This window comes from Cyclopterus lumpus, chromosome 17, assembly GCF_009769545.1.
Source record: "Cyclopterus lumpus isolate fCycLum1 chromosome 17, fCycLum1.pri, whole genome shotgun sequence".
NCBI classification, from domain to species: Eukaryota; Metazoa; Chordata; class Actinopteri; order Perciformes; family Cyclopteridae; genus Cyclopterus; species Cyclopterus lumpus.
In genome coordinates, this window is record NC_046982.1 from 4,317,874 (window position 1) to 4,345,816 (window position 27,943).

General features: G+C 42.6%; 1 protein-coding gene across 2 annotated transcripts; it reads right to left on the minus strand.

The window, feature by feature from the left end:
• Positions 1-193: 193 nt before the first annotated feature.
• LOC117746181 (solute carrier family 12 member 7-like) lies at positions 194-27,943 on the minus strand. Of its 2 annotated transcripts, XM_034555131.1 has the most exons (27): positions 27,639-27,943; positions 27,093-27,275; positions 20,521-20,612; positions 19,589-19,720; positions 15,963-16,109; positions 14,912-14,966; positions 14,218-14,348; positions 13,999-14,108; positions 13,777-13,881; positions 13,040-13,251; positions 12,696-12,863; positions 12,402-12,500; positions 12,235-12,292; positions 11,912-12,086; positions 10,684-10,802; positions 10,434-10,532; positions 10,223-10,342; positions 9,966-10,070; positions 9,485-9,653; positions 8,380-8,575; positions 8,094-8,263; positions 7,781-7,912; positions 7,491-7,598; positions 4,227-4,396; positions 3,698-3,712; positions 3,293-3,426; positions 194-2,733 (listed from the first exon to the last, which is right to left on the minus strand). In XM_034555131.1, the coding sequence occupies exons 2-27, from the start codon at positions 27,256-27,258 to the stop codon at positions 2,642-2,644; spliced, it is 3,279 nt and encodes a 1,092-aa protein (XP_034411022.1). In that variant the 5' UTR covers positions 27,259-27,275; positions 27,639-27,943; the 3' UTR covers positions 194-2,641. The 2 variants fall into 2 exon arrangements, with proteins under 2 accessions (XP_034411022.1, XP_034411024.1); XM_034555133.1 differs by lacking the exon at positions 3,698-3,712 and having other exon boundaries at positions 27,093-27,943.

A 27,943-nucleotide genomic window follows, 5' to 3' on the forward strand; every position in this document is an offset into this window, starting at 1 on the left:
CAAACTTCTTACTGCAGCTCCAAGATTGCTTTTGTTCTTTTGTGCAACGGCAGACAATCATGATTTTGGGGTGAGATTGATTTTTAGAGACGGAGTCCCGGTTCGGTTACGTAAGGCGGATCCAGCTCGGCTCCCATCTGGGTCAGACGGGAACGTATTCCATCGGACAAAAGAAATACAATAAATCACCTTCTGATATATGTCACATAAGGAAATCAGTGAATTTTAATGATTGATACAAATATAGAAAGAAAAATAAATTGGATTCAGGTTTTGATGCATTACGTCTCAGTTACCAGGATGAATGATTCATCGTTTTTTTGGGGAGTTTTCCCTGATCCGATGTGAGGTCCTGGGACAGGGATGTTGTATGTGTACAGATTGTAAAGCCCTCTGAGGCAGATTAGTCATTTGTGATTTGGGGCTAAACTAAATAAACTTAATTGAATTGAAACATTCTAATAATAATAATCACAGTGATCTAAATCTGACCAAACACTCATCCAGCTTCATTTCCTTTGTCTCCCAACTTCCTGCTTTGACGTTTTCACGCCTCTTTAATGCGTGTGTCTGCATCTTTCATGCCATGTTATGGGAGTTTGTCTGAATAAACAGACTCAATTGTTTACATGCACAAATGGTGCCTTATGTACAGATAGAGATGAACACAGTGTATAATCCGTTGTCAGGATTTGTTGTTGATGCTGTTAACGGCAGAGTACAGAATCTCATTATATGGTGGAAAACCCAGCTTCCTAGTTAGAGGAAGTTCGCTTTGCAGTCTCCATTTCAGTTTATATTCCAGTACTGTGTCAGGATATCACCCAGAAGACGTATTTAAAAGCAGCAGACTTCTCGGCGCCAAAGCATCGAGGACTTTTGTTGATGCCGTCCCTCTACGGGGACACCGGAAAGGTACGAAAAACAACTCGACTAAAGACTCGAGGGGTGAATTCACGAAGGGATTCCGCAGCTTTTGCGGCCGCTAAACCTGCACAAATAAGAAAATATCAACTTCTCAAATCCACCCCTTACTGCGCTGTCGAGCAAATAGCGGATCAGTGCTACGTTCACATTTTTAAATTAAGTAATATGCATACATTTGGGCACAGAAATCAACAAAGTGGTACTCATTTGGGAAGATTATCTTGCCGAACTAAAAAGTCTGTATCGTAAACTTCAACAAACTATTCTGCAAAAATCTGAATTTCCAATGGAAATAATTCCCATTGGCTATTTATTCAGGGATCAGTGTGAAGCTTCCGGGGGGGTTGGCCTGCAAACATACGTCATATTCGCAGTTAAAGTGAAATTATTAGCGACCTCAGAGAGTTGGCAGCATATGAAGCGCATTTACAAGAGTTGTCACATCCAGACTTTCCACTGACGCATAACGCCATCTTCTTTTACAGCCTGAAGATGTGCATTATATCCCAAATGAGGGTATAAATTCCCCACCTCAGGTTCAGAGGACTGCCTCTGGCCCTCGGCGGTCCGGTCCTCTCGCTCGCCGCCTGAACATTTAATTTGTCTCTCTGTCATTGTTCCGCCTGCAGAGTTAATTGCCGCAAATCTATATACATTTACACTTTGCCAAATGGATAATTGCAATCAGATGCAATGAAAGGGCTAATAGAACTCAACTGCAACACTTTATGGGTGTGTTTGAGCTGTGATATCATCAGCATATTGTTTGTGAATCAAACCGCTATCTGCGGTTGCAAGTGATTGAAGTGATGGCGCCATTAGCGGCCGCAATCCTCTCTTCCCTCGTCAGATTTCTGGACATTCTTTTTTTTTTTTTTTTTTGTTGAACCAACACATTGTACTTAAAAACAATAGCAATATTCAATGAAATATAGGCTCTACGTTGCTCCGTTTCTTTAACCCTGTGTACTCACGCACACGCCTTAACATTCTGCACCAAAACAAACAATACAGTCAGATACATTGTTAACTCAACTAAAAATGCACTAAAATCCCTCCCCTTGCATTCTCACCTGCTCCTTAAGCAATGTCAAAGACAATCTACGGATTACAATCAATCAAGTTTGCCCTTGAACTGTTCTCATAGTGATCAATGGCATTTTGGCTTCTGATGCAGTGACATGAGGCAAACGCACCGAATATAATGGCTTAAAAACATGACCAACTGGAAAGTCGGCTCTTGTCATACATCGATGAAAGGTTCCATCAACGGTACTGAGATAAATAAAAAGGCACTACGTTTGCAACCTTCGTTGGAGCCGATGAGCCTGTAAGCAGCTACAACAATCAGTGGAATGCTTAAAAGGAAAACACACTTCTCCTGAGGAAAGAACATCTCCGCAGTGCAACCACACAGTAGTCATTTTACAGTGTATAGAGTCAGAGGACGAGCCCCAGGACGAAGGGGTGCAGAGAGCCCTCTGTTGCCCCGGACACTGCACTGAGCTCAGGCTGTGCTGCAGGTAGATCACGGGCCTCCTTTCCCCTCAACCCCCCGACAGAGTGAGAGGCAGTGTACTGTACTTCCTCTGTCCAACATCTTTGCCCATCATGCATCTCAAAGTCCGGCCTTCTCCCTCCGCCAACACCCTGTCCTCTGGGGTTCCACTGCCCAACAGTGTTTACATCCAAAAGGATTCGGAACCTCTTGGTGCTATGAGTAGATGGTGATGACCTCCCGACCCCCTCCACGAACCAACAGGACGCGGTCCAGGCCCTCCATCAGGACCTCCAGGAACTCCATATCTGTGAGGCACATTCTGGTTAAGGACATTCTGCACAGTGATGGCATTTACTTGAGAACTGTACTTAGACACACACTTGATGTGCTTGTAATCTACTTGAGTATTTCCATTTGATGTTTCTTTGAACTTGCACTTCACTGCATATTTGTCTAAATTGCTGCAACACTTTTGTATTAGTTTATTTACAATTAACCTAAATAAAATAGTTAGTCATTTTGGGAAATACACTTATTCACTTAAGAGTATGAAGAGAGTTAAATGAGACTATCGATAGCACTCTAATTTATACTAAGTGGGAAACTACAGCTTTGTAGCTAGTTAGCTTAGCATTAAGCATGGCTGTGTAAGAAAAAATATATGCCTACATTTTCTAAATTTGAATGGATAAGATGACTGACATTGGAAGGGCATCAAGAGAGGTGGATATGGATTAAACAAAATAGATATCCCATGTATGGTGTATTTATATGATGATTTCAGTAAGATTAGCTGGTGCCATTGCCACAGACTCTTTTTCAACTATTCCTTTAATGCGTCAAACTTTCTGCACACAAGGATACAATTGCTGTCCCCTTTCTTGTTCTTCGGCGGGCCCGGCATGTTGAGCAAGACCAGCTGCGAGTCGCAGGACTTCTTGAGCACCACCTCGTTCAGCTTCACAGCTGTGTGCATTCTCCGCACGTTGGACTGGTTGCTACGTTGGACCACAGACATTAATGAGAGCATCGGTTATCCTGGCATTCTATCTCAGGGCGATAATCTACAGGAAGCACAGCGTGAGTGGCCGTGGATATGATGATCTTGGAGGCAAATGAAGGTGCAGCTTTCATATTTGTCATCATGCAGCAACATACAAACAGAACTGGTGATCTACTTTCACACAAGCATGCCAGCACGGACATTATTTGTGCACATTGCGTATGCACAGAGAATGAAGGCACATGCAAACAAGAAGCGTGACTTACAGATTCTCCCACTCGCTGGAGGAATGGATAAAAAAAAGAAAAACATATCCAACATTAGCACAATAATAAGGGCTGATCTAGATGCAGGGAGGTCTTGGATAATTAGCGCTCCTCTGCTGTCAAACATGAGCAAATTACATTATAAACTACAAGCCAAAAGCAAAATGATTGAATACACTTAAGAGGCCAACCCTTGAATAATACAATGTGATGTGTTCATTTTGGTAAGCCCCGCCCATCTCTCTTACGCAGTCATGCCCGGTTGGAGCGGGCCGATGAAACGCTCCGACTGGCCAGTCTGCGTTCGAGGGGCGGGACTTAGCGAAGATGGCAAGGAACAATTACAAATTTGTCACAAGTACTTCTTGCGGCATTTTTAAATACATACAACACATGTAATAACATGAATTATTAAAGTGCAATACATTAAGATAATAATAAAAACATTTAACCAGACAAAGGAATAATAGTGTTCAGTGTAGCGTTGCATATAAACATAATGTTTAGCAGTGCAGCTGGAGCTACTCACGGCCTCATGTTGAAGATGTCTTTAACCCCCATGCCTTCTCTGTGTCTGTTCCTCTCGTTGACCAGTTTGTCTTTGGTCCAGGTCATGTGGACGCGATCCGGCGGGGCGCCTGCATCTCGGTCATTTGTTGCGGAATGAGACGCGGTATTCCGATCGTGGATCAGCTGGGCCTAAACCAAGGACAGGACAGACGATGCAAAAGACAGGTTGGTGTTTTTCTTTTTTTTTAAAACCATGTTGCATTCTCTAACTTCTCTTAAGAAAAATTGGATCTCAATTCAAAACCTTTCTAGTGCTCGACTCAAAAACATCCAACTGATTCTACGTTTCTGTTCAGCAGCATCCTGTATTTTATCTTTGCGTTGTTTTTTTTTACATTTTAACCAAAACATATTGTCATTGCAAGTATGTAATTATGAGGGATGCTCAAACATGATGAGAAGAGGATACAAGGACAAATTATTTAGATGTAGAGCAGACAGGTTCATGGAGATGCACATGCAGGAAAAGTACACAGAAACACACACATATTTACATATTACTACAAGTATTACAAAAGTTCAAAAGAGTAATTTAAAAAGAATCAGGTGAAATCTTCAGAAACACTGAAATGTTGCATATCTAAAATGCCTTAGTAAACAACAATAAAAGCAAAATCCAGTGAGCCTCATCCAGGCCCCTATGTATACTTCCCCTTACCTGGATCGTGGAAATGTATACAAGCACGACTATAAAATAATGTATATTCCTTAATGCTGACCTTCTAGTATCAAACGTCAGATTAGTTAGGATGGGAATGTGGAAGGAACCACAATTATTTTTGCTACAAACTACAAACATGCTCCATAACATGCTGACCCATTTGTGTGTGTTAGAGATGTTGTTGAGGGATGTAATGGTTAATAGTAACTGTCTCATGTAGACCTCCCGTACTGCGAGTCTAGTGCACATTTAAAAGTATTCAGTGAGGAATTTGTCTCCCTCTAGTGGCAGCTTCTAGTCCCCGCGTTTCTGCCTACTCAGCATCTATAGAATTATAGAGTTCAGCTTCTAATGACCTCACGGTCTGCAGCATCGCGGGTGTTATGAATGAATTATGCAAATAGTTGGACCAGTGGCAACAAGGTTGGCTGCTACATGCCGTTTGGTCGCCGTGGCTACCTCATCCTCCGGTATGCACAGGGCGCTGAGGGAACGGGCTCCTGGCGACTTCTTCCTCTTTATGTAGCCGCGCGATACATCTGTAATGCTCTGAATCTGAACCCGCTGTCCAATCACAGAAGTTGGAAGGGTTCAAAGGTCAACGACAGCAGATCACGAGACGAGTTAAGCTACGCATTTGGGTTGAGGATAGCTGTGTCAGTATTTAGTATTTTATAGTAGTTTATAGTTTAGTATAGAATGTCTACATTGTGTTTTAAAGTGTAAACATTACACCTGAATATTTAAAAAATAAAATATAAACGTTTTTGAGTGCATACTAGCTCTATTTATAGTGTAGTTTTGCAACAAAGTTTACAACTTTTCTTCTTGTTTGGTTTTCAGAGTTGTGGATAGCGCTTATGTTTATTTTGGTGACACTTTCAATTGACCCTTCGCCAAGTCCTGCCCTTCAATCATAGCGTTACATTGGCCAGCTTCAACCATTGTCCAACAAATATGCGTCTCTGCTCCATAGACTCTCATGCACAGGTTTTAGATATTTTTTATCTTGAGGCTGGTTTTGTGGATTTAGAGTTGAGATACTCGTTACCCGGCGAGGTTTGAAGGAGATAGACGTTTCTAAAACACTAAAAACAGCTAGTCAGCTAACAATAGCACATCATTAACTAGCGTTAGCACTTCTATGCTACTGGTCTTGTCTCGATCTCCAGGTGATGTGGTGTTTCACTTTTACACTCTGATCTGTAGGGTTTAGTTTCTACCTTTATCTTTTGAACTCAGACATCCTAATATAGCCTTCAAACACATATTGTTTGATTTGCTTCTCTCTAAAATCGCTATTTTGTTTTTCAAAAAATTGGATCATATTTATTCAGGGAGTTAGCGACTGTGTGGGCTCCTTGGTATCTCTGACTGAGTAGCAGCGGCGGTGTCACTCCTACCTCTTGATGCTGTTGGTTACAACATGTCCTTGTGTTGGTAATAAGGTCTAATGGCACAGACATTACAGTGTCGAATGACAGGCCGCGGTCGATTAGTCAAAAAAATGACCTCCTAACGTGTAAACCCGTACCACTTTTCATTGACCTCTGTGGAAAACGTCACGGGGTCGAGGAAAGATGGGAATGAGAATTCATGAGGAGTTATGAGGCGACGGCCGGCAGATGTTATTGACGTCGGTCTGCAGCGGTGAAACTACAACGTTCAGGAGATGGACTACAACAAAGCGCATCTTAGATACTTGGTCTGTGCTCTCACAGTGTTGTGTCATAACGACATGAACAACCCGGTTCATAGTATGACTTTATTAACGAGGTTGGAATAGAAATGACAAAAGTGTCACCAGCTAATCTTACTGTAACACGAAATATTAAAGTGAAACCAAGGGATTGTTACAGAGAGAACAAAGTCTCATTGTTCAGGGTCAAACATGCTGAATTAAATATGTCCCCCCCACTAACAATGTCTCATATCCCTTTATGTTGTTATGGATTATATGCAGATTATAATCTGACCATAAGAATATGCAGACACTAGTTCATGAAACACCACACAACTGTGTGAGCTAGACGTGTTGACTTGATCTTGTTTTAAAATTGTAATGTGACAAAATAGTTGATTCAAAAGATGATAATCAAAAACATGACGTCCAGTTTAACACTTTTATCAAAGCTTCTGTAATTTAAGTCAAATAAAAGAATGCGGGCTGAGGCTGCATTACAACACCAGAGAGAGAATATCAAATATGTCAGTTTGATCACTTTTCAGCAACAGCAAAGTAACGTTCGTAGTTCGCCAGCAGGTTTAACAGATTATTGAAAGTATTTTTCAAGTTATAGCAACGGTTATTTACATGATCTGAGTTGGTCGGTCATGATCGTAGAATGGTGCGTCACTTTAAATGTTGCCCGCTCCAAGGAATTCTGGGGCGGAATTATCTCCTTTCCTTTTGTAAAGGAAGGTCCACTATGCTAAAGGAGCTAAATAAGGAAGCATTGAAGCTCCTTTCCTTTGCATGTAAAGCACTTATCGTGGCGGCCACTTGGCGGGTCATTTCAGTGAGGAACCTTCCTAACCAAAAGGAAATATTCGATCGAGTACCTCTCTCTCCCTCTCGGTGCGGGACAGCTGCATCTGTTTGAGCAGTTGAGACCTCTGCTCCATCACCAGGGTCTTCTCATAGGTGAAGGCTGAGATGTCGCTTTCATGCTGGAGGGACACATAGAACAGGCTTGTAGTTACTCTGGTGAGGCTAATGTTCTCATTAAGGGCAGATTAGAGAAACAGAGAGCCTTTCTGTATCTCGCCCTAGGGTCACGTAGGACCACCACCACCTGGCTTACCAATCATTAGATACCAAAAGGAAGTGACTGAATATCAAATTGTCCCACCATTTCCACCACCTCCACCACAGCATCCAGACGTAGGTGGTAGAGAAACATCTGGAGGTCTTTCTTCATCTGGATGGAGTTGTCCTCCATATGGGCCACCGTGAAGATTCGCATTTTACATTTCCTCCACACCTGCAGAGATTAGAGCTGGATCAGCTGCTGGTTGCACACAAACTCTCAGCAACTTGAATTATGCACACAGTAAAATAGGTTTTAAAAGGTTCTATGAAGGGTGTAGTTTTTACATGATTACTTTTTAAAGTAAATAATCTAAAAAGGGAAAAGACCATTTAGACAACACACACGCACACACCTTGTGTTGACTAAGTAGAAACGGCAGCAGCATGAGCAGTCCACCATCGTGTACGATCCACCACACGTCGATGGTTCCCTCCTTCAGACGATCCTGGTTGCCAGGGAAATGGTCGATGTTCTTGGCAACCAGCAGAGCCTGATGGGCCGCCGTCGTCTCTCTCACCGTTTCTGCAGAAAGGAGAGGTCAGGGTTCTGTGTCCTGCTGTGTTTTCCCCTCAACTCTTTCCATGATTGGTTTAATCTTGCCGCACACTTCCTTCAAGGCGTTCTGGAGCATTTTTTACCTATGAAGTTCCTCCTCGCGGAGGCGTCCCGGTGCTCACTCCAGCCGGCCGGCCAGGCCATCAGGACGGCATTGTGTTTCATACCTCCCAATCCCGCTGACTGGATGAGCAGGGAGAAGCCGTCTCGCAGGTTGGAGGACACCACCACGTGGGAGAAACCCTTCATCTTCTCTGCCGCCATGGCCGCTTTCAAGTTCTGGAGTGGAGGCCGAGTGGTGGGAAGAAAGGGAGAAGGGAACGGACAGGGAAATGTGGGGATTTAGATGTAAATTGGTAAACTGAATTATCAGGGTTTAAACCGATGCTGGTCTTTAACATGATTCACTCTCTGAAACTTGAGTTTGTATAAATTGTTTTCTAAAACTTTTAATGAGAGATATAAACACACTGAAGCAGGACTAACGATGACTTTATTGGAATTGTGGCGTGGTAGCTTACATTAAAAAAAACATCCATCTGTCCTCACTCAGGGCTGAATTTTATTCGCTGCCACCTTTACAACTTGATCATTTGTTCATATACGTTATGTTTTCAGCTTGTTCTACTGCCCCCAAGTGGCCAAAGAGAATATTTTAATGCAGCTTCAAAAAGTATAAAACAGCTCCACAATCAGATCGCTGGATTAAAAAAAAGAAGAAATTTTAAAGCTAAAAATGCACAATTTATACAATTTTGCAGTGGAGTCTCAAGCTTTCGTAAACAGAGTCTTGTAGCACACCAATTTATAGTACCTCGTTTATAGTTTTCTTAATGCATATGTACTTGTTTTGCAGATTATATCACTTTAAAAAGGGTTGTAGCTGTATGCTAAATTATATAACATGCACTCAGTGGCAACTTTATACAGTACACCTGTCAGCATGTGATTCAACTACAACTGTTCAATACAACGGTGATCTCAGTAATCAACATATTTAAATTTACACATTTACAAAAAACGGAACATCTTAAAAAGGTAGAATCTGCCGCTGTGTTGAATTGCAGTGGATTTCACAGGTGTGCCTAATAAAATGGCCACTACTTTAAATGTAAATGAGCACAGCATTTCTTTTGTATAGCTTTAAAAGGTTGCACGCAGAGGACTGAACAGAGCCGACCGACAAACCTTCTCTCCCGTCTTGGCTTCGTTCCCCCGGGTCATGAAGGTTCCCTCCAGGACCGAGCTGACGATGGTCAGTCCCTTCCCCGCTTTGAGCTGCGTCGTGAATGACAGGAGGCGAGGGTGCTTCACCCCCAGGTCGGAGTCCAACTTACACAACACCAGCAGCTGAGGCCTGAAGAAAGAGAGAGAGACACAGGGTCAGTAGTAGAACACAAAGGGGGGGAATAAGCATTAAGAATGACATATTACAAATCTGTCGTTCTACTAAAAGGAAAGTGGCCCGGTTGTACTCATCACAGTGTGTTTACATGTCACTACTAGCAAAACCCACCTGAATCCTAGACTGAACTCGCGAGGGACATGATTTTTTGGGATTATATTTTGCACATATTTTAATTTTAAAAGTTGCTCCAGAAGAAATCCAGGCATGACAAGAAATAAAGATCCTTCCTTTGGATCAAAGCAAATCACAACGCACACTCACCTCCAGTTTTTGGTGTGGAGCGGCACTTCCTCCAGGCGGATGAGAGCGTAGCGTGCTGCATTCAGGGACAGACCTCTGATCCCATCCCCCCATTCCTTCACTGCCCTGCAAACCCCAAAAAGTACCAAAGCGGGCCTCGTTTCACCTCGTTCCCGAACGCGACACAATAAAATGAGACATTCGCATGTTTCGCCGGCTCTTGGCGGCGTGAAAGATGTAAAGCTTCCTCTACTGCCGTGATAGATCTCCTGACTCACCCTCTGTACTCAATGTACTTGTAGAGACAACCGGCTATCACCATGGCGACCAGGGCGTAGTACCAGGAGGAGATGAACATGAGAGAGAGACACAGGCTCATCCCTAAGAAGGACAGGGTCCTACAAGGACACTACATATTAAAACATGTGTGCTTTTAATCAAAGCATTATTTCTCACATGTTCTTGCGTCTAGTCGGAAGCTGTTCTTACCAGTGATAGAACTTGAAGCGAGGTCTCCAGTTGGGGGTGCGGAGCAAAGTCTGGACAGCACAGGCCAGGTTAACAAACAGATAGCACATGAGGAAAAACCTGAGCGGGGAGCCAAAACGAAAAGATTATTGAAGAGAGAAAGAACCGTCATTAAAAAAGTAACGCGGGCTGACGGGTAGGTGAACAAACGGACTATCCCTGAAGGTTGGACAGGTTAGTTTGTGGTGTTTTACAGGGATGTGCCACGTACATGGAGAGGATGGGGGCCACGGCATCCAGAGAAGCAATGAGGATCCCTATCTCACAGATCCCCACTGTCAGCAACAGAGCCCAGGTGGGCTCCCCGTTAGCCTTCCCATGACCGAACACCTGAGAGAGAGAGAGAGAGAGAGACACAAACATGTCTTATTGTTCAGGTCAAACACTTTCCAACACTTTTCACACATCATAAGAAGCATGACATGTTTAGTTGCTTTTTTTGTCTTTGAATCTTACTGCGATGTAGCATTGTAAGGATATTGTATATGTGATAACTGAGTATTATTATTTCAGCCAGTTATCGAGCAAAAATCACATTATGCTCAAGGGAATTACGATGGGCATATTTGTTTTTACGGTTGTTCAGACAAAATAATTATTCCACAATGGTCGTCCTGCAAAATAAACGTGGCTTTTCTTATCTTAAAGCTGTTCCAGGTCCATAATCTCTCTTGTCTAAACAAACACTTTACAGCCTGTTTCAGCCTGATGAATGTCACCTTGTCATGTGGAGGTGCATTTATTTGATTATTTTGTTTATTTTGCCCCTAAATGTACATTTCAGGCTGCCCAATCGCGGGTAGGTTTAACTCACCAAAGAGTTACAACAACAACAATTTAAAAACAATTTGAATAAATAACTGGTACGAAATATGGCAAGCAAGGGTCAAACACACACACACACACACACAGGTGTTTTTTTTACCCTTGTGGAGAAAGACCATCTGTAGCCGAGATGACTGGTACGACAGAAATTCCAAGAACGTGAAAATTGGTGAATGCCACGTGATGAGTGCTCATACGGTTGCGCAAAAATAATTGCTTATTGTGTTTTTCTTCAATTCTACATTTGTGTAATATAGGATTTAAATGACTACATTATTTTGTTGCCATGTATAATATGACCAATAATTTATTTCATTATTTTATAAAAGCATCAGGATCTTTTAAAATAAATACAAAATACTGTATATATTTGTATATGCGGTATGCGGCCCTGCGGTCTATTGCCCTTTTTTGAGGGATTCCTGCGGCAGAAGTGGCAAAATAAAGCGGGCAAAATAAAGGTCAGCAATCATTACTGTGTAATGTAATTAGGCCGACAAATGGCAGTGTCATTGAGCTGAAAAGATTCAAGACCAGATCAAAGAGTAACACAAACCAACATTTTGTGGTTGGGCCGACGCTTGACTTTAAAAGCACACAGGACTGACACTGACCTGCAAGAACGGAATGATGCCATCCCGAGCGATGGCCTGCAACAGCCGGGGGGCGCCAGTGAGGCTCTGAAGCCCCGCCCCGCAGCAGGAGAAAAACGCGCCAATCACAATCACCCAGGGCGACGGCCAGGCCAGAATGCCAATCACCGGGGTCTTATTCACGGAGTAACCAAACCTGCAACGGCCACATCCACACACACCATCAGAGGCAGTTCAGAAAGCAGACGGCCCACTGGGAGGCGTGGTCGCGCCCGCTTAGGAAACAGGAAGTGCACGACATCTTCGTTATGGAGCATCTTTGATACCATATCCTATACTCTTACTTGTCTCTCAGCACCACTCCTTCAATACAGGCTCCAAACAAGACCACAAAGGAGATGTCTGAGCGCCAAGTTAAGATGGAAAACGTGCACGTCGTATTTACTAAACACCTCCTACACATGCATAAGCTAGTTTGTACTGTAGTGTGTTTATATGTCTCAGAGGATACAGATGAACGAGGTGGTGAGAATGGCCATTATGGTTCCTATTGGGATGGACCTCTGGGCGTCTCTGAGATCACCAGACCTATTGGAACCGGCCATGATACCTAAAAACACACACACACACACACACACAAAACGTAAGAGTTAGAGGAAGTATGGAAGTATTGTGATCCTTTACTTCTACTGTCTATTTAAGACTCTTTTCAAAGTGTTTCAATATATAGCATCACCATCATAATTTCTTATTGATATAATCTCAGACTCCTCACCTATTCATATTTGTTTGGTATTTGATCTACCTGTGACGGAGGGGAAGTATATTCCCACCAGCAGAGTGAAGTAGGTGGCGATGTCATTGGAGACGTAAGGCATGGACATGTCCCCGGACGAGTCCTGGGCTTGCACTGAAGGCTGGCTTTTCTTCTCTATGTTGGTATTAGCTGGACCATATTCGCCCCACAGGTTGTCTAGCGGAAAGACGCGCAAGGAAAAGCAACCGGGTGAACATGAGGATTCATTCTCGTTGGGCGGTGAATGTCTTGTGGACGCAGCTGAGAGAAACAATACTGGATCTCAGCATCATGAAGGGTTGACGCTTCAGAATCGGTCCCCTCCTCCTCCTCCTCCTCCTCCTCCTCCTCACCATTGATAACTCCACTCAGGAGCCCAGGTATGGCCTGTATCTCCGTCAGGTTGTTGAGGGTGAAGTATTCATCACAGGTCGCGTTGGAATAGTCGCTTTCACAGAAGATGCTCCACAGCTCCGTGAACGCCGTGACGTTTTGCACAACCACCGTCTTGGCGCACGTCTTAAACAAGTAGTTCTTCAGAGATCGGTTCCCCAACAGACAGGCGCTGTGGAGGACGGGAACAAATGCGGACAAGGAATGAAGGAGGGATTTGCAACAGTGCAAACAGCGGTAACAGCGATGCTAGCGGTGTTTACCGGAGTGTGTATGCTACGCCACGGTTCGGGGCGGCGTTATCAGCTGTAACCGCCATATGACAGCGGCGCAGAGCGGCAGCGGTGAGCTAGAAAATTAGGGCAAGGCAAGGTACACTAACATTTGTTCCATAGTTAATTAGGCAAAGCAAGTTGAGTATGTTGCGTGATGCAACTTAACTTGCTTACGGGTCTTAAAATGAGACTTTTGGTTTCACGTGGGAGCCAAGGAACGCTGTAGCTTGTATACAGCCATCTCTATTCACGGCACACACAACCCCCTGCATGCCGCTAGTGCCACGCGTATTATGAACCAGTGAGTCACAGCCGTAACCATGACAGCCCCAATCAATGAAGGCAATGAAGGGCATCCCATTTGCCCTTTTGCATTCATATCCGACACTTAAAAAGCGTTAAATGATTCTTCAGTAACTCACTTAATCTCTGGTGGTTCAATGATCGTCTTGATGACTCCTGCGTAAGTGGCCAAGATCGAGAGAACCACCCAGGCCAGAAACACCAGAGACAGTTTGTTCACATACCTGCAGAAAGAACGGGAATACATGAGAGTCTGCATGCTAGTGTGTGTGTGTGTGTGTGTGTGTGTGTGTGTGTGTGTGTGTGTGTGTGTGTGTGTGTGTGTGTGTGTGGGCACTTACTTCACCCCTACAAACACTACCAGAGCCATCAGGAGCAGGCAGCATGTGCCATAGACGCGCATATTGTTGGACAGTTCTTCAAGCATCGGTGCCTTCGGAGCGATGTAGATCTAGCAGTGGGTAGAAGGCATCAGAAAGAGAGGGAGGGGGTCATTAGGGGTCATTAGTGTGCAGCAGAAGTGACGTGGCCGACCTCCTACCGCCAGTGTGGTAACATACCAGCAGAATCTCTATGGTGCCCAGTATGTACATGGATCCAGCGAAGGTGGTTCCCAGGTAGAAACAGAGACCCACCGCTCCTCCAAACTCGGGCCCCAGAGATCTGGAGATCATGTAGTACGAGCCGCCGGCTTCGGAGAAATGAAAACAGTTAGTTCGACAGCTGGTACATTGCCATTTCAAAATGTATTGTAAAAAACTCTGGGACGACAAGCTCTAATCTGATAGAAATGTTAATATGTAAAATTATTGATCTCATGCTCACAGAAATGTGTCAGTGGAGTTTTTTTTTTTTTTTGGTAAGTCTCTAGCACTGATTATCAATCAAAAGGGAATGCAGTAAAAAAACATTTGATTATTTATTGCGTTTAAAGGTTGACAATTGAAGTAGCAGTTAGAATTCCAGTAAAAACCCGTTATTTAACATTATTCATATCAAGCAGATTCTAAGTGATTTTAGGCATGAAATGCAACAATTTAGTGGGCATTCTGCCATTATGACTAATGTCTTTTCCCCAGAGACATCCTGTGAGGTTTTTAGGAACTTACAGGACAGCAAAATAAGGTATCGCCATTAGCTTTCACCACAGAATCGTATCTATCTTTATCTAAGCCGTTCGTTGCTTTTCAATATTTCAAGTGGAAAAGACAAAATAAATAATAATAATAATATTAATGGACGCATTATACGCACCTGGGACCACTCCGTTGGTTGCTATGGCACTCATTGATATGGCTGTGAGCAAGGTCTGCGTGGAGACCAAGAGGACAGATGTCAGGTTTCGGATGGAAGAAAATACAGATGTTTGCCATCTGCAATTAATGTATTTTGTTTTGTTTTGTTGAAGCAACAACTCTCTTTTGGATCTTTTGTACTTCTACCACGGTAGAATATCATATAATCCCGATCGCTAAACCATAAACAAGTTCTAAAAAAGGGATTGAAATGAAAGAAAGGCCAATGCACGGCAATAAGTACATGTCATACACTGAGCTCTCACCGTCTGCCCCGTGGGGGAGTGGGTTTGGGTTTGGTGGATTACAGAAGTCTCCAAACTTCCTTGTTAATCTCCAAAAATATAAAGAGTCTTTTGCAACCGAGAATGACCTCTGACCTTATCTGGGGTCATGTCTCCAGACAACTCGAAAGATGTCTGACCTCCCAGAAACAGAAGAATGACTCAGAGCTCCTACTTGTAAACTTTGGGCAAAAGCCGCGGCCGCCGCCCACAACACCCTTCGTCATCTCTCGGGTCTGAAGCACCAGAGCCAGACAGGGTGGGCGCGTCCTGCAGGAGGGCGCTGAGCGCCGGCTGCTCGCATCACATGACCGATGAGCATTTTGAGTTCAAACTTTCCAAACAGTCAGCTCTCTGTTTGGCCGCGGAGCCGCTGACGTATGAGCCCCGGATGCAAATGAGACGGCAATGTTCCGCTCGGTCTTTTTTGTTTTTGTTTTAGTGTGTGTTTCTCTTGCAGACCCCACTGAGCATGAATCGACATCACAGGCCGAGAGGACGGCGTGCTGATTGGCCTGCGGTCTTGACTGCCATGCTCTAAATCTCAGACTGAACCTCAGATAGATAGATAGATAGATACTTTATTCATCCTCATTGTTCCGTTCATTCACAGTGTCATTGGTGCCACCTGCCTATTTCGACCCCATCCTCCCCCGCACCATTTCTTCCTGCCGCCTGTCTGCATTCAGCAGAGAACCAATGCGGTCGGTTTTGTGAATCACTCACGCAGATGCAGCACATGGAGACGATGGCGAAGGAGCCCAGGATTCCCGCTGTGCCCACGATCCAGGTGAGACGCAGGAAGAGGATCACGCCCAGGATGTTCTGCATGCAGGGCAGGTAGACGCCGATGAAGGTTCCCATCTGGGGCACCTGGGGGCGGATAAAGGAGCACACAGGGGGTGTCACGGAGTCCGACGAATATGAAAATATGATTTAAAAAAGTGAAAAAAGGACCAGAAATTCCTGTTGCCATCATATCATTCATATATATATATATATATATATATATATATATATATATATATATATATATATATATATATATATATATATATATAAACCTTCTTCTCTCCCCTACAAGCAAGTGTACATACCATTTTCCCAGTTACAAACATTTTTTCCTGAGCTTTCTCCACCGCGCTCAGCTGTCGGTCTAAATACTGTGACGGGCCTGACGTTGATCTCCAGATGTCCCACATCTTGCCTCTCGTGTTAGTCCGTCTTTCTTCCCCTGTCTGCTCCTCTGCCCCTCTCTCTCCCTCTGCATGTCTGACTCGTTCTGCTTAAGTCTCCAAACTTCTGCTCTTAAAGGAAAAGCACAGCTCCTCAGATCATGCAGGGGGCGGGTTTCTCTGAGACGTCGGCAGTGCCTCAAAGCTGCGGTCCGAGGTCCCACATGTGTGTCACCCGAAGACAGCGGGAGCGACCGAGGACGCCGGCGGTGCTGAGAATGTTTTCAACATATTTGCATGTGCAGTTTTATCTGTCAGTAATGTGGCAAATGAGAGCACATTACTGAGATTATAGAGATTTTAGGGGATTTTTGTGGGGACTTTTCTATCCAATTGGAATGTATACATGTTAAATATATATAAATATAAATAGTCTCTTTTTTTTTTACTACCTCAAGCTACTTTTACAAAGTGAAAATACTGGGTCCATTATTTCCCCACAGAATTGTATTCCTAGCAATGTGGAGAAAACTTCATGTGAAGCAATACAATTTTAAAGAAAAGGGAATTAGAAAATTCTACAGATTCTCTTTTTTTAAGCGTCTGGTGAAAGTCCTAGCTGTGGTCCATTCTGTAGCTGACATTGAGAGGATGAAGATGTCTCCGGGCTACAAATGCAAATAAATGGCACTTTGTATTTCAAGTAAGTGACAAACAGATTATGAATTGAGTCAAAAAGCCTGAAAACAAAACAAAAAAGCAGTCTGGTGTTTTCTTTATGGGCTAGGCAGCTTTGTGTGTTGTCCCAAGTCTTCTATCCCTATTTGCCTTTAGGCGAGACACCTCAGTCAAAAGAATATATATATATATATATATATATTCTTTTATACATATATATATATATATATATATATATATATATATATTGTCTTATATAATATTCTTTTATACATATATATATATATTTTTCTTATATAATATTCTTTTATATATACAGTATATATATATATATATATATATATATATATATATTATTTTGCCTGAAGTGTCTCGCCTAAAGGCAAATAGGGATAGAAGACTTGGGACAACACTAAAAGCTGCCTTTTTTTTCAAGCAGTAGTCCATTTTTTGATTTTCAGCTATTTTGCTTCCATAAAACATCTTCTTTCAGACCTTTGGAAAGAAAACATCCAAATTAAACATTTAGGTGATTATTTTACTACTTTGTCTGTTTGCTTCTGCAGATTTCTCCTAAATTCTCCAGAAGGTGCCATCAGATCATGCCTCATTTGATATGTACCACTTCAGAAAATGTCAGTAATCAACTGGGTACGTTTAATGGTGATACTTATTAGTTAATTATCCACCTGATTCACCTGTAGTGTCTTAAAATTGTATGTAATTTTACAAAACATATCTTTGAAGGCCTTTTTCTCAAAATGTCAGCATATATTATTTTTTCTTTTGTATGGCTGTTTACAGTATTTCTAATGTATGGAGTGCCAAAAAGCGATGCCATTAATGAAAACCTTTGGCTCGAATAAACCAACAAAACTAATCTAGAATTTGGAAACTGGTTTTACCTAATGTTCCGATTTCTGTTCTGGGAATGTATGCAAAGTATTGCATATTTAATAAAATCGTGCTTGATTTGCACATTTAAGCATTCATACAAAATAATAATTGAAAAACACTTAATGACGTTAATAATTAACAGGGAATGTTTTGGAGTTCCATTCATACATTGTCATATTCATGTAATGTGTTTATGTAACTTTGTAATGCTGTTCATTCTGTACACATGACATCTATTGCTTCTGTCCATCCGGGGAGAGGGATCCTCCTCTGTTGCTCTCCTGAAGGTTTCTTCCCTTTTTTCCCTGTGAAAGGTTATTTTTGGGGAGTTTTTCCTGATCCGATGTGAGGTCCTGGGACAGGGATGTCGTATGTGTACAGATTGTAAAGCCCTCTGAGGCAAATTTGTAATTTGTGATATTGGGCTATACAAAATAAACTGAATTGAATTGAATTGACAGCGATATCTAGTGAATCTTTTCCATTCTATTCACCGGGGGTCCTAAAGGACTTGTTGTTAGCTTAGCATAGCATAAAGTCTGGAAACAGACTCTGTCTGAAGGCAACAATATCCACCATATTCCTTCAATTGTTTTTAATTCTCACCCCTTGATGACGAACAATTCAGAGGCTTGGCTTTTACAGAGCTCTCCAACACATGACCAGGCCCAGAGGTGGATTCTTGCACTGCGCAAATTTCAAGCTCTGAAAATGTGTTATGCAAAAGACTTAAAGATCATGGCACTTCTTTCTCACAATACAGCCCATTCTTTGGCGATGTTTATGAGCTGCATTAACTCCTCGTGATATCTTTACAAACATCAAAGCCTCCAGTAAACTGTACTCAAGCTGCATTTACAGCATTTAAAGAATGGATTGCAATGTGGTTTGACTAAATCATTTTGAATGCATTTCAGAAAGGCAGGTGGTAATTGTGCCCTCGAAGACAGTGAAGATGAAACACGTCAGATCAAGGGCACACGTGAAAACTGGAGTTCTTTTGGGTCCGGTTGTGCGTCATAACGACACAGTGGGCTGCTTTATGAGGGGGCCAGTGAGACAATAAAATACGCTCCAGGAAGTCTGGTTTGAGTGACAGAATGCATTCAGAGGCCCCAAAACAGACTGCCCTTTGGGCACCCTTGCTGAGCCACTGGTTCTCACCTTTTTTCACTAACATACGTTGTGTGAAATTTCTTTCCAGCCAAGTACCCTCTAAACAGCGCAGATCATTTGGGGTTGAAAACAAAGATGTAATACACAGCGCTGTGCCAGCAGTGTCTGATTTAATATTCCATCCATCCATCCCATCCATCCATCCATTCAGTTTATGAACTTACACTTATATTTTATAGAATATTTATTAAATGACACATTTTAAAAGGATTTTTTAATGGATGCTAATTTTAAATATATTTTAAAAGAATATCACGTACCCCCCTGGCGTGCCTCCATGTACCCCTATTAGAGAACCATTGTTTTAGTGGAAAAGAAAGCTGCCAGAATTAGTTTACTCCACGCTGGCTGCTTAAAACAGATTTAAAAATCTAAACTGACGATCCCTACTAAACATCACACAGGATTAAAAACGTTGGTCCTCACCACGACAGCGACCCTCCTGACCCCATCCTCGTACTCGGCCTCCTCGTGCTCTCGAACGCCCTGGGTCAGGTTGGTGTAGTTGGCCAGCTTGTTGAGGAGAGATGACACCATCGGGTTACTGTCCATTTCCTCCTGCAGGGGGACAGAGGGGAAACAAATATATGCACGAATGAAAAAAAGCATGCGCATTTTGGCTTTTGACAGGAACATCGCCCCCCCAGTTTGTTTAGAATGGATTTTAAGATCTTATTGATTACTTCAAAGACTCGTTGTGGCATCGCTCCTCGCTATATTTCTCACCTCTTTGTGACATAGCAGCCTGTGCATAGTTTGAGGTACTCATTCAGAGGTCTTATATCTGTTCCACAGTCCTGGCTTGAAACTAGAAGGGACCGAGCGCTTGCAGTCAGGGCCCTGACCTTATTTTACAAACTTCCATCAGAACGCAAATTCTGATTCTTCTTGGGCCTTTGAATTTTACTTCAATTCAATTCAATTCGGTTTATTTTGTATAGCCTAAAGTCACAAATTACAAATTTGCCTTAGAGGGCTTTACAATCTGTACTAATACGACATCCCTGTCCCAGGACCTCACATTAGATCAGGACCCCCCCCCCCCCCCCCTCAAAAAAAGAATTGTCTTTTGTTTTTAATCAAGCTTCTATTTGCTTCTATCTTACATTTCCATCTCACAATGATGGAAATCAATCAATTATCATGACAATTATTACCCATGTCTGAAGGTTTGGAGCAATGAAAGCTTCTGATCATAGGCTACAGCTGTGCCTTGAACCTCTCAGTCAGAAAACTTCCAATAACGTACCGGTTATTATTTATCCATAAATCTTTTTTGCTTTAAAAATGTCACCTTAGAGCTTTTGCATCAAATGGTTTAACATTCATAAACAGTGGACATCCGGACATGGTCTTACCTCAAACAAGGCCATGTTCTTGCCTTCATAATAATGTTCTCTGTCATCGTCTGTGTTGATGAAGGGAATGGACTCTCTCTGACTGTCATGTCCTAGTGGGAACACACGAGACAAATACGCACACTGTGAGACGCACACCACTAAGCAGCGAGAGAACATTGTTCTTGTGTAGCATCTGCAGATGTGTAGTGTCTGTATACTGTACTGCAATGTCAATTTGACAAGAAAACACACTAAAATACAACATTTATGATACACAAGATTTATACAGGCGAGTTCCATGTTTTGGCCATGTTTACTGTTTACATGTTGGCTATCTACAGTTTTACTTCAAATCACAATGTATTTCTATATGACCATGTTACATATGGCTTACATTCCCCCAAATAAGGCAATAGTACAACACAATGAATATTGATCAATATGTGTGTATTTATCTAGTTTAATATGAAAAAAAAAGTATCACAGATCTTTTGAACATAACTTGCTTGTGTATTTAAGAAGGTTACATTTGAACGACTTCATTATTCAAACACTTCGCATGTAGACACATTTTTGCACAACACACAGTTAGATGTTTAAACGTGCTTCTATTAATAGACCATCTTCTACTGCGGGTTTTTGTAACTACGTCAGGGGAAAGGAAAATAATGTTGACCTTGAGGAACCTGGCAAACATAATCAGAACCACAGATAGTGTTTCGGATTACTTTGCAAGTTGTACCAATTCTATAAAACAAAAAAAAGACAAATGAAGGCTCCGCCCCCTGTTAGCTTTTTTAAAGACATAGCAACATAGAGTAACATGGTGGGCCTTTTACACGGCTCCTCAATTTTGGTCACTTTAGCCCCCCGGTTGTCATGCAGTGGTTTATTAGGGTCGGTATGCTATCACACTTTAGCCCGTCTTTATTGCCTTGAAGGACCCGAGACCTAACAATGTTTCAGAGGTCACTGAAGAGCATTTAATAAGACCAGTGTACTGTGGATTGCACGTGAGATGGTGAGGATTGTAACAAGATGCAACGGTGACATGGGAAGTCTCTCAGAGGGCTCTGAGCCCAAAACCCCAGTCCTTAAAACAAACTGAGGGGATCTTCATGGAATTCTTAAACCCCAGTGGTGCAGAGGTCACGGTCAGGGTTTAAATCTGGAATCAGTGTTTTCCTTTGCTCTGCGGCCACTTGGTAACCCGCGATGAAATGGAATACATGAAACTGAACAATAGGGAAGTACGACAACAGCTCTGCCTTCCTTTGCATCAGGAATTATCTCAGCACGGATTGTTTGACACATTTAATCTGAAAGCCACTGTATGTCAGATCACGGTGTCCGCAACACATCAGTATATGATTGTCTAAGCAGTGAACAAACACCTGGGCAACATTAAGTAAGCTGTAATAAACTTTCATTGAAGAGCTAATACCTTTTGGATTACCTTTCAATGTTCACCTCAGTGACGTAAAACCACCAGGAGGCCAGATGTGACGTAGTAATTGACGCATGACGTAGTAATTATTAATATAGCTGGCCCATATGGAGAAAATCAAATATCACAATATCTTTGGACCCAATCCTTCATTATCGATATTAAACACTGGTGCTATTGCAAAAATATTTCCACATTATCAGTCGTGCGGATATAATGACTTAATGGTGAAGGCAAATAAAAGAACAGCTAGATCAAAAAAGTCTGGCACAAGGAAAAGACAACACTATTTTGCTGGCCCCGCTGGAGGAAAGGGGGGCACGGGAGCACCAGAACCAGGACTGCAGGTGGCAGACTGTCAGACCCTGCTGCAGTAAAAGGAGAGGTTTTCTACAGGGACTCTGGTGCTCAGAGACACTACCGCCCTCGTCCACCAGGACTGCCAAAATCAACACAAACTGAAAGTACCAGGTAGTAGCTTTAAGGACTGCTGTGAATCATAAGCTGACTAAAGGTCGATCAGACACACATACAAAATGATGTGTTTTGTGCATACTGACACCAGCATACTGTCTCTTTCATGGCAGTAAAGTGCACACTCAGCTCCTCAAGCATGTTCCTTTGAAACAATTGGCACAGTATTGCTGAGCTGTCAGTTGGTCTCTGGCGTCAGACGAACACACAAATATGTATACCTTCGTTGAACATTCACTGCCTGGGGTTAACATTGACCTTCAAAACCAACTATTTAACTTAAACTCTGCCAGTGACAAAATACGATTCAAAGTTATGTCTCAATTTTGAAATGCTTTACTGAAAGAAAGTCCATCCATACATTTTCATCTGCTTAATCCGTGGTCGGATCGCGGTGAAAGAAAGATCCAGCAGGCGGACCCAGGCTTCCCTCTCACCCGCAACATTGTCTAGCTCATTCTGGAGGATCCCGAGACGTTCCAGCTGGGAGATATAATCCCTCCAGTGTGTTCTGGGTCTTCCCCGGGGTCTCCTACCAGTTGGACTTGCCTGGAAAAGCTCTAATGTGAGGTGTCCAGGAGGCATCCTTTTTATCAATGAATGCGGAGGTTAAATAAATGCACAGTAGATTTTAAAAGTGTGAGAGCTGTCTGTTGCTCGCACATTTCATTTGCTTACACAAAAGCTAACGTGAGGAAAAGCTTGCAGGGTAGAGGATCAGTTCATCAACTATATCACAGCATGCACAAACTGCTGCTAAATGATTAACAACCAGGATACTTAGATAATTGTGGTTGTGATCAAATAAATGTAACAGTACTATCATAGCACTCTGTTGAATGCACTGAGAGTGTTTATCTTTCAGAGAAAGCTGAGTCACATTAGTTAGTTTTCTTCTATTGTTTTTGGTTTCCTCTGGCATGAAGGAAGACCCATTGACTATTTTGCTAAGCCCCACCCCCTCCTGCTACGTCAAGCTGTCAGAGCTACCATGGAGCCCACACTGTCACTAACTGCACCCTCTCAATAAATATTATAATTTTTTGGGAAAAACTAAAAAGGGATATTATAAAGTAGCCAAAGCAGTGAATTGGATGTATCAAGGACGCCAAACTGATTCAGCAGTAAAAACAGGTTCAAAAGATAAAGATAGACGCTAAAACTACAGAAGTGTAAACTGAACCACCTCCTCATCTGGGGATCGAGACAGGAGACAATGAATGTTCCTGTAACGCTGGGTAGGTCTTTATGCAAAAGAAGCATGCGTTTACATTCAGTATACAGTACCTGCAGTAGCTAGCGTACCATAGATGTGCTAACGCTAGTTAATAACGTCTTAACATACTCTACTAGTGTTAGCTCCACAGGTTATAACGTTTATGAAATGCTAGTTAGTAGTGGGGTGTCAAAACTATGTTTTTGTGCAATTAGTCAAAGACAAGTTGAACATGAATTGGAATTCATATACATCAGAATGAATCTCCGGTGAGGAAGTTCAACCATACATTTAGAAACCAGCCATTACTGTCCAATGCAGTAGTGTGCATATTTTAGACTAATGTTAACTCTTTTGCTTAATTTAAAATCTATAAATACATAAATGAAAGTTTCTGCTAGATCTGCGAAATGCAAGTGTTGTGTGCAGCCTAAGCAACAATACTTCAAGCAGAACACCACCAAAGACGACACCAGTCAAAGGTTAGCTTTGGAAAATGATTGTAATGAGATGTTATTGTTTATACAGATAACATCTTGTGTAATCAGCACTGAGCGCTTAACGTTCCGTGACTTCTGCCTCTGCGATGAAACACATGTACGAGTACCCACTGTACCGCCACTAATAGAGGGTGATATTGGGAGCCCTGCTGATAGTGCATTAAAGGGATAGTTAGGTTTTTTTGCTCACAATGGGGCACTACAAATATTTTCACATCAGGTTCAGTTTCATCAATATCTACAGTTGTACAATTGGTCTGTGGCTCTGGGAGTGTGGAGTCAGAAAGAAGTGAGCATACCAGACCTCTGTAGCCCACTTCTGCTCAAGGCTACAGGCTCGGTCCAATGATAGCGTGCTGGGAAAGTTGCATTCTGGGAAATGTAGGATTGAGTGCTGTTGGGGCTAAACCCATAAGGGTTGCATTAAGCACCCTCTTTAAATACCCTTTTTAAAAAGGTATGTTGAGAATCCAAATGAGCCTAGCTTAGCATAGCGACTAGATGTCTATGGGGTTAGTTTGTGTGCCTGTGTGTGTGTGAGTGAGAGAAATTCTGAAAATCTCACTGCTTCTAAATTAATGTCGAGAGATAAACAAATGCATCAATGATCGATTTGTTTTTGGGTGACAAATATACAAAGATACAATAAAGCTGTCATTTAAATTTAGATCTTTAGTCAGATATTTTTTCTAAATGACTGATTTGTACTTTCATTTCCAGGTGTTACGACACTCAACAATCCACATTATTTGAATTACCCAAAAACTCAGTGAACAACCAACATAAGTTGGGGAGGGTAGGCCATAGATTCCTGCTAAACAGGAATTGCATTGCATGTGGAGTTTTCTGTAATAAAATGCTCAGCCTTCAAACAAAGGTATGTTGTCATCGTAGCGTGGAATTAACCAGCTCTAGACCCTTGGCAACGGAGCACACTGCATTCTGTCATGTTGCCTTAAAGTAGTTACCGAAGTAGATCGCTCCGAAAGCGGTGTAGACTAGTTTTGCTAAAAAGGAACAGCAAACTGACCTAAACCCATCAACACGCACAGACAGAAATATTAGAAAAAAAGACAAGGTATCCAAAGAACAAAATCAGAATGTTTGGTTTGATCTCGTGGCTTAACCTTCAGTGCAAACTGAGGACATCCTGGTCACTCATTGGCAGATTTCTTCATCCTTGTCATAAACATTAAGTTGCAATGGCTAACTAGACAGCTAAATAAAAAGAGCTAATAACAAGTTTAAAGCTTTGTTTGTGAAATGTAAAGTCCAAATGTCATTACACACAACACTGAATGTTAGATGTTAAAGGAAAGCAGGATTGTTGGAGACAAAAAATTAGCGTGCCTTCCCCGGGCCCAAAATCACTATCAGTAGTGTGTGAAGTTAATGAGTGAACAAATGAAGAGTCTGTCCAATAGCATAAAATTACGAAAACACATCGGCCAGGTTTAAACAAAGAGACAAAATGACCACAAGTAGAGGCAACTATCTTAACATTTAGCAACTACAAAGACATGCAGAGCAACCACAAAGAGACGCCACCAACCACAAAGAAACGCACAACAACCACAAAGATACACAAAACAACCACAAGGAGACACAAAACAACCAGAAATGAATGTGAAATGAATGCTAAAAGATGGTGTGATGCCCTTGTTTTTTTTTTTGCATCTTTTTCTGTCAGTGGGTCTTGCTGTCTGTGTCCTCCTTGTCTCATAATCTGGCCATGACTGCAGGCTGTCTGGTGTAACAAATAGCATCAATTTATTATTCAAAGAGACAGTGTCTTAATCCAAATGAGAGAAAACAAAAGTTAGCTAAACTGCTGCTAAGGTAAAACTACCGTAGCCAATTTCTGTAGCTGCCATCTCTGCTTTTGACTTATATATTAATAATCATAATTTATGCGATTTGGTGAACTGAAGCTAAATCACATACTTAAATGCATTGAATCGGGACTGAATCCACTATCTTGGTCTAAATATATGCCGTGATTGTGGTCAAACAGCAGACAGCTAGAAAAACAGAGGTACATGGTCCGTAAAAAATAAACGTTATAGGCGCTAAACACGAGATTGGAAGCATTTCTATTGCCTCTGAGTGGCTCTTAACATGGAGACGGCTGAGCCGGTGGCTAACGCGGCTAACAGTGCTAAAAGTGATGACAATGTCGCTTTCGCGAACGGCGGCGCTATCAGCTGTAACCGCCTTATGAGCGCGGTGCACGCTCACATGCACGACAACCGTGCCCCATTGGCCCACATATGTCAACAAAGCAAGGAGGAACTCAGATGACGTCACACACACACACACACACACACACAGAGAGGGAGAGCGGCTTCATTTTCTGCTCGGGTGGACATGAATCCATTATATCTTTACATAGCAAATAGTTAGTAGCTGCAATATTATTGCTTGGAATTCCTGACTATTGGAAGTTCAAAATGAACGAGAGAGCTGAACCTTTTGTCGGTAGACAGATACTACATTTTCTTCAAGCATTCCGTGGCGACAATGCAAAGGTAGTGGGCAGTGTCATGTAGGTTCTGTCATGTCATTTAAATCAGCCTTAAAAATACTTCTACTACTTCTGTCCTTACAGCTCCAACAGCTTTTTATGGGCTTAAGTAACAAGAACCCCTTCCCCCTACTACTACACTAACCAAGCTGTCTTGCAAGTTCTAGCTAGCTGTGTCTGTGCGTGTGTGTGTGTGTGTGTGTGTGTGTGTGTACACCATGTGCCTGCCATAACCTGTCAGCGTGCTTCCCTTTGTAAGTGTTCAATTACACACTGAGGCATACAGTTTATCAAGCATGCACATTACAACAGCCAGTGCATGCTGGGATAGGTTCCTGGAATAAGAGGGTCTTAAAAGCGGGCCTCCACAGCTGTCGGAGCATGCCTACGGGCCAAAGTAGAGGCTATTGTCTTACACCGTGTCCTTACCTGAGTGAGGTCCTTGTGAGTTGTCGTCATCTTCTTCCGCTCTGAAGATTTTTCCCAAACTGACAGGTCTGCTGCCTCCAGCCGCCGCCGCCGCGCTGCTGCTGCTGTTGCCGCCGCTGCTGCCCTCTGCATCCTCCACGGGCACTACGGTGAAGTTGGTGGGCATCTTGACTACTCAGTTGTCTGGAAGATAGTTTGAAAGAGGTTGTCCAGGGAAGGCACTTTGTGTTGTGCCACTTTAACCACCACAGGGAAGAGACAAAAAAACACAAAAAAAACCATCCATAGCAAGTGAAATCAAGGCAGTTAGAGCTTTGGCTTGACCTCAACATGGCACTCGCTCTGAATCTTTGGTTCCATTCCTCTTTGTTATGAGATCCAGTGTCCTCTAAGCTCAGGGGGGAAGTGCCGCTGCCTCCTGTGCATGAGGCAGGCCAAAGTCCTGCAGCATGTATATTCTTTACTCTCTCCTTTTTCCCTTCCCTCCCTCCTCCTCCCTCAACCCCACGGCTCCCAAGACTATTGCCCCATGTGACCCTTTTTTACCATATGAACAGAGTTGGAGTCCATACACGGAGACCACTGCAGCTCCTCCCAGTGCTCTGACCGTCCCACTTCTCTGACTCACACCTTTGTCATGCCAAAAGGCAGAGAAACAAACTGAAGGATCTGTAAACGTTTCCAGATTATATATCAAATCCACTCTGACTGAAAACAGCTGCCTCGTGTTTGAGAAGGGGCAATCCAAGCGCAAGCTCCTTTTCTTTCTCCGTTCCTCTGGCTTTCCTTTTGTTTTCCTTTTGCTTCCTCTTTCCAGACTGGTAGAAGTTTCTGTCTGGCTTCCTCCAGGT

Bases quoted from the DNA above. Each gene is read 5' to 3' on its own strand.
- LOC117746181 (XM_034555131.1), bottom strand. From the start codon at position 27,258: ATGCCCACCAACTTCACCGTAGTGCCCGTGGAGGATGCAGAGGGCAGC. The intron at 12,501-12,695 runs GTAGATCAAATA...GTGTGTTTTTAG, and splicing joins ATACTTCCCCTCCGTCACAG to GTATCATGGCCGGTTCCAAT. The intron at 9,654-9,965 runs GTGAGTGTGCGT...CTCTTTCTTCAG, and splicing joins CTCCACACCAAAAACTGGAG to GCCTCAGCTGCTGGTGTTGT.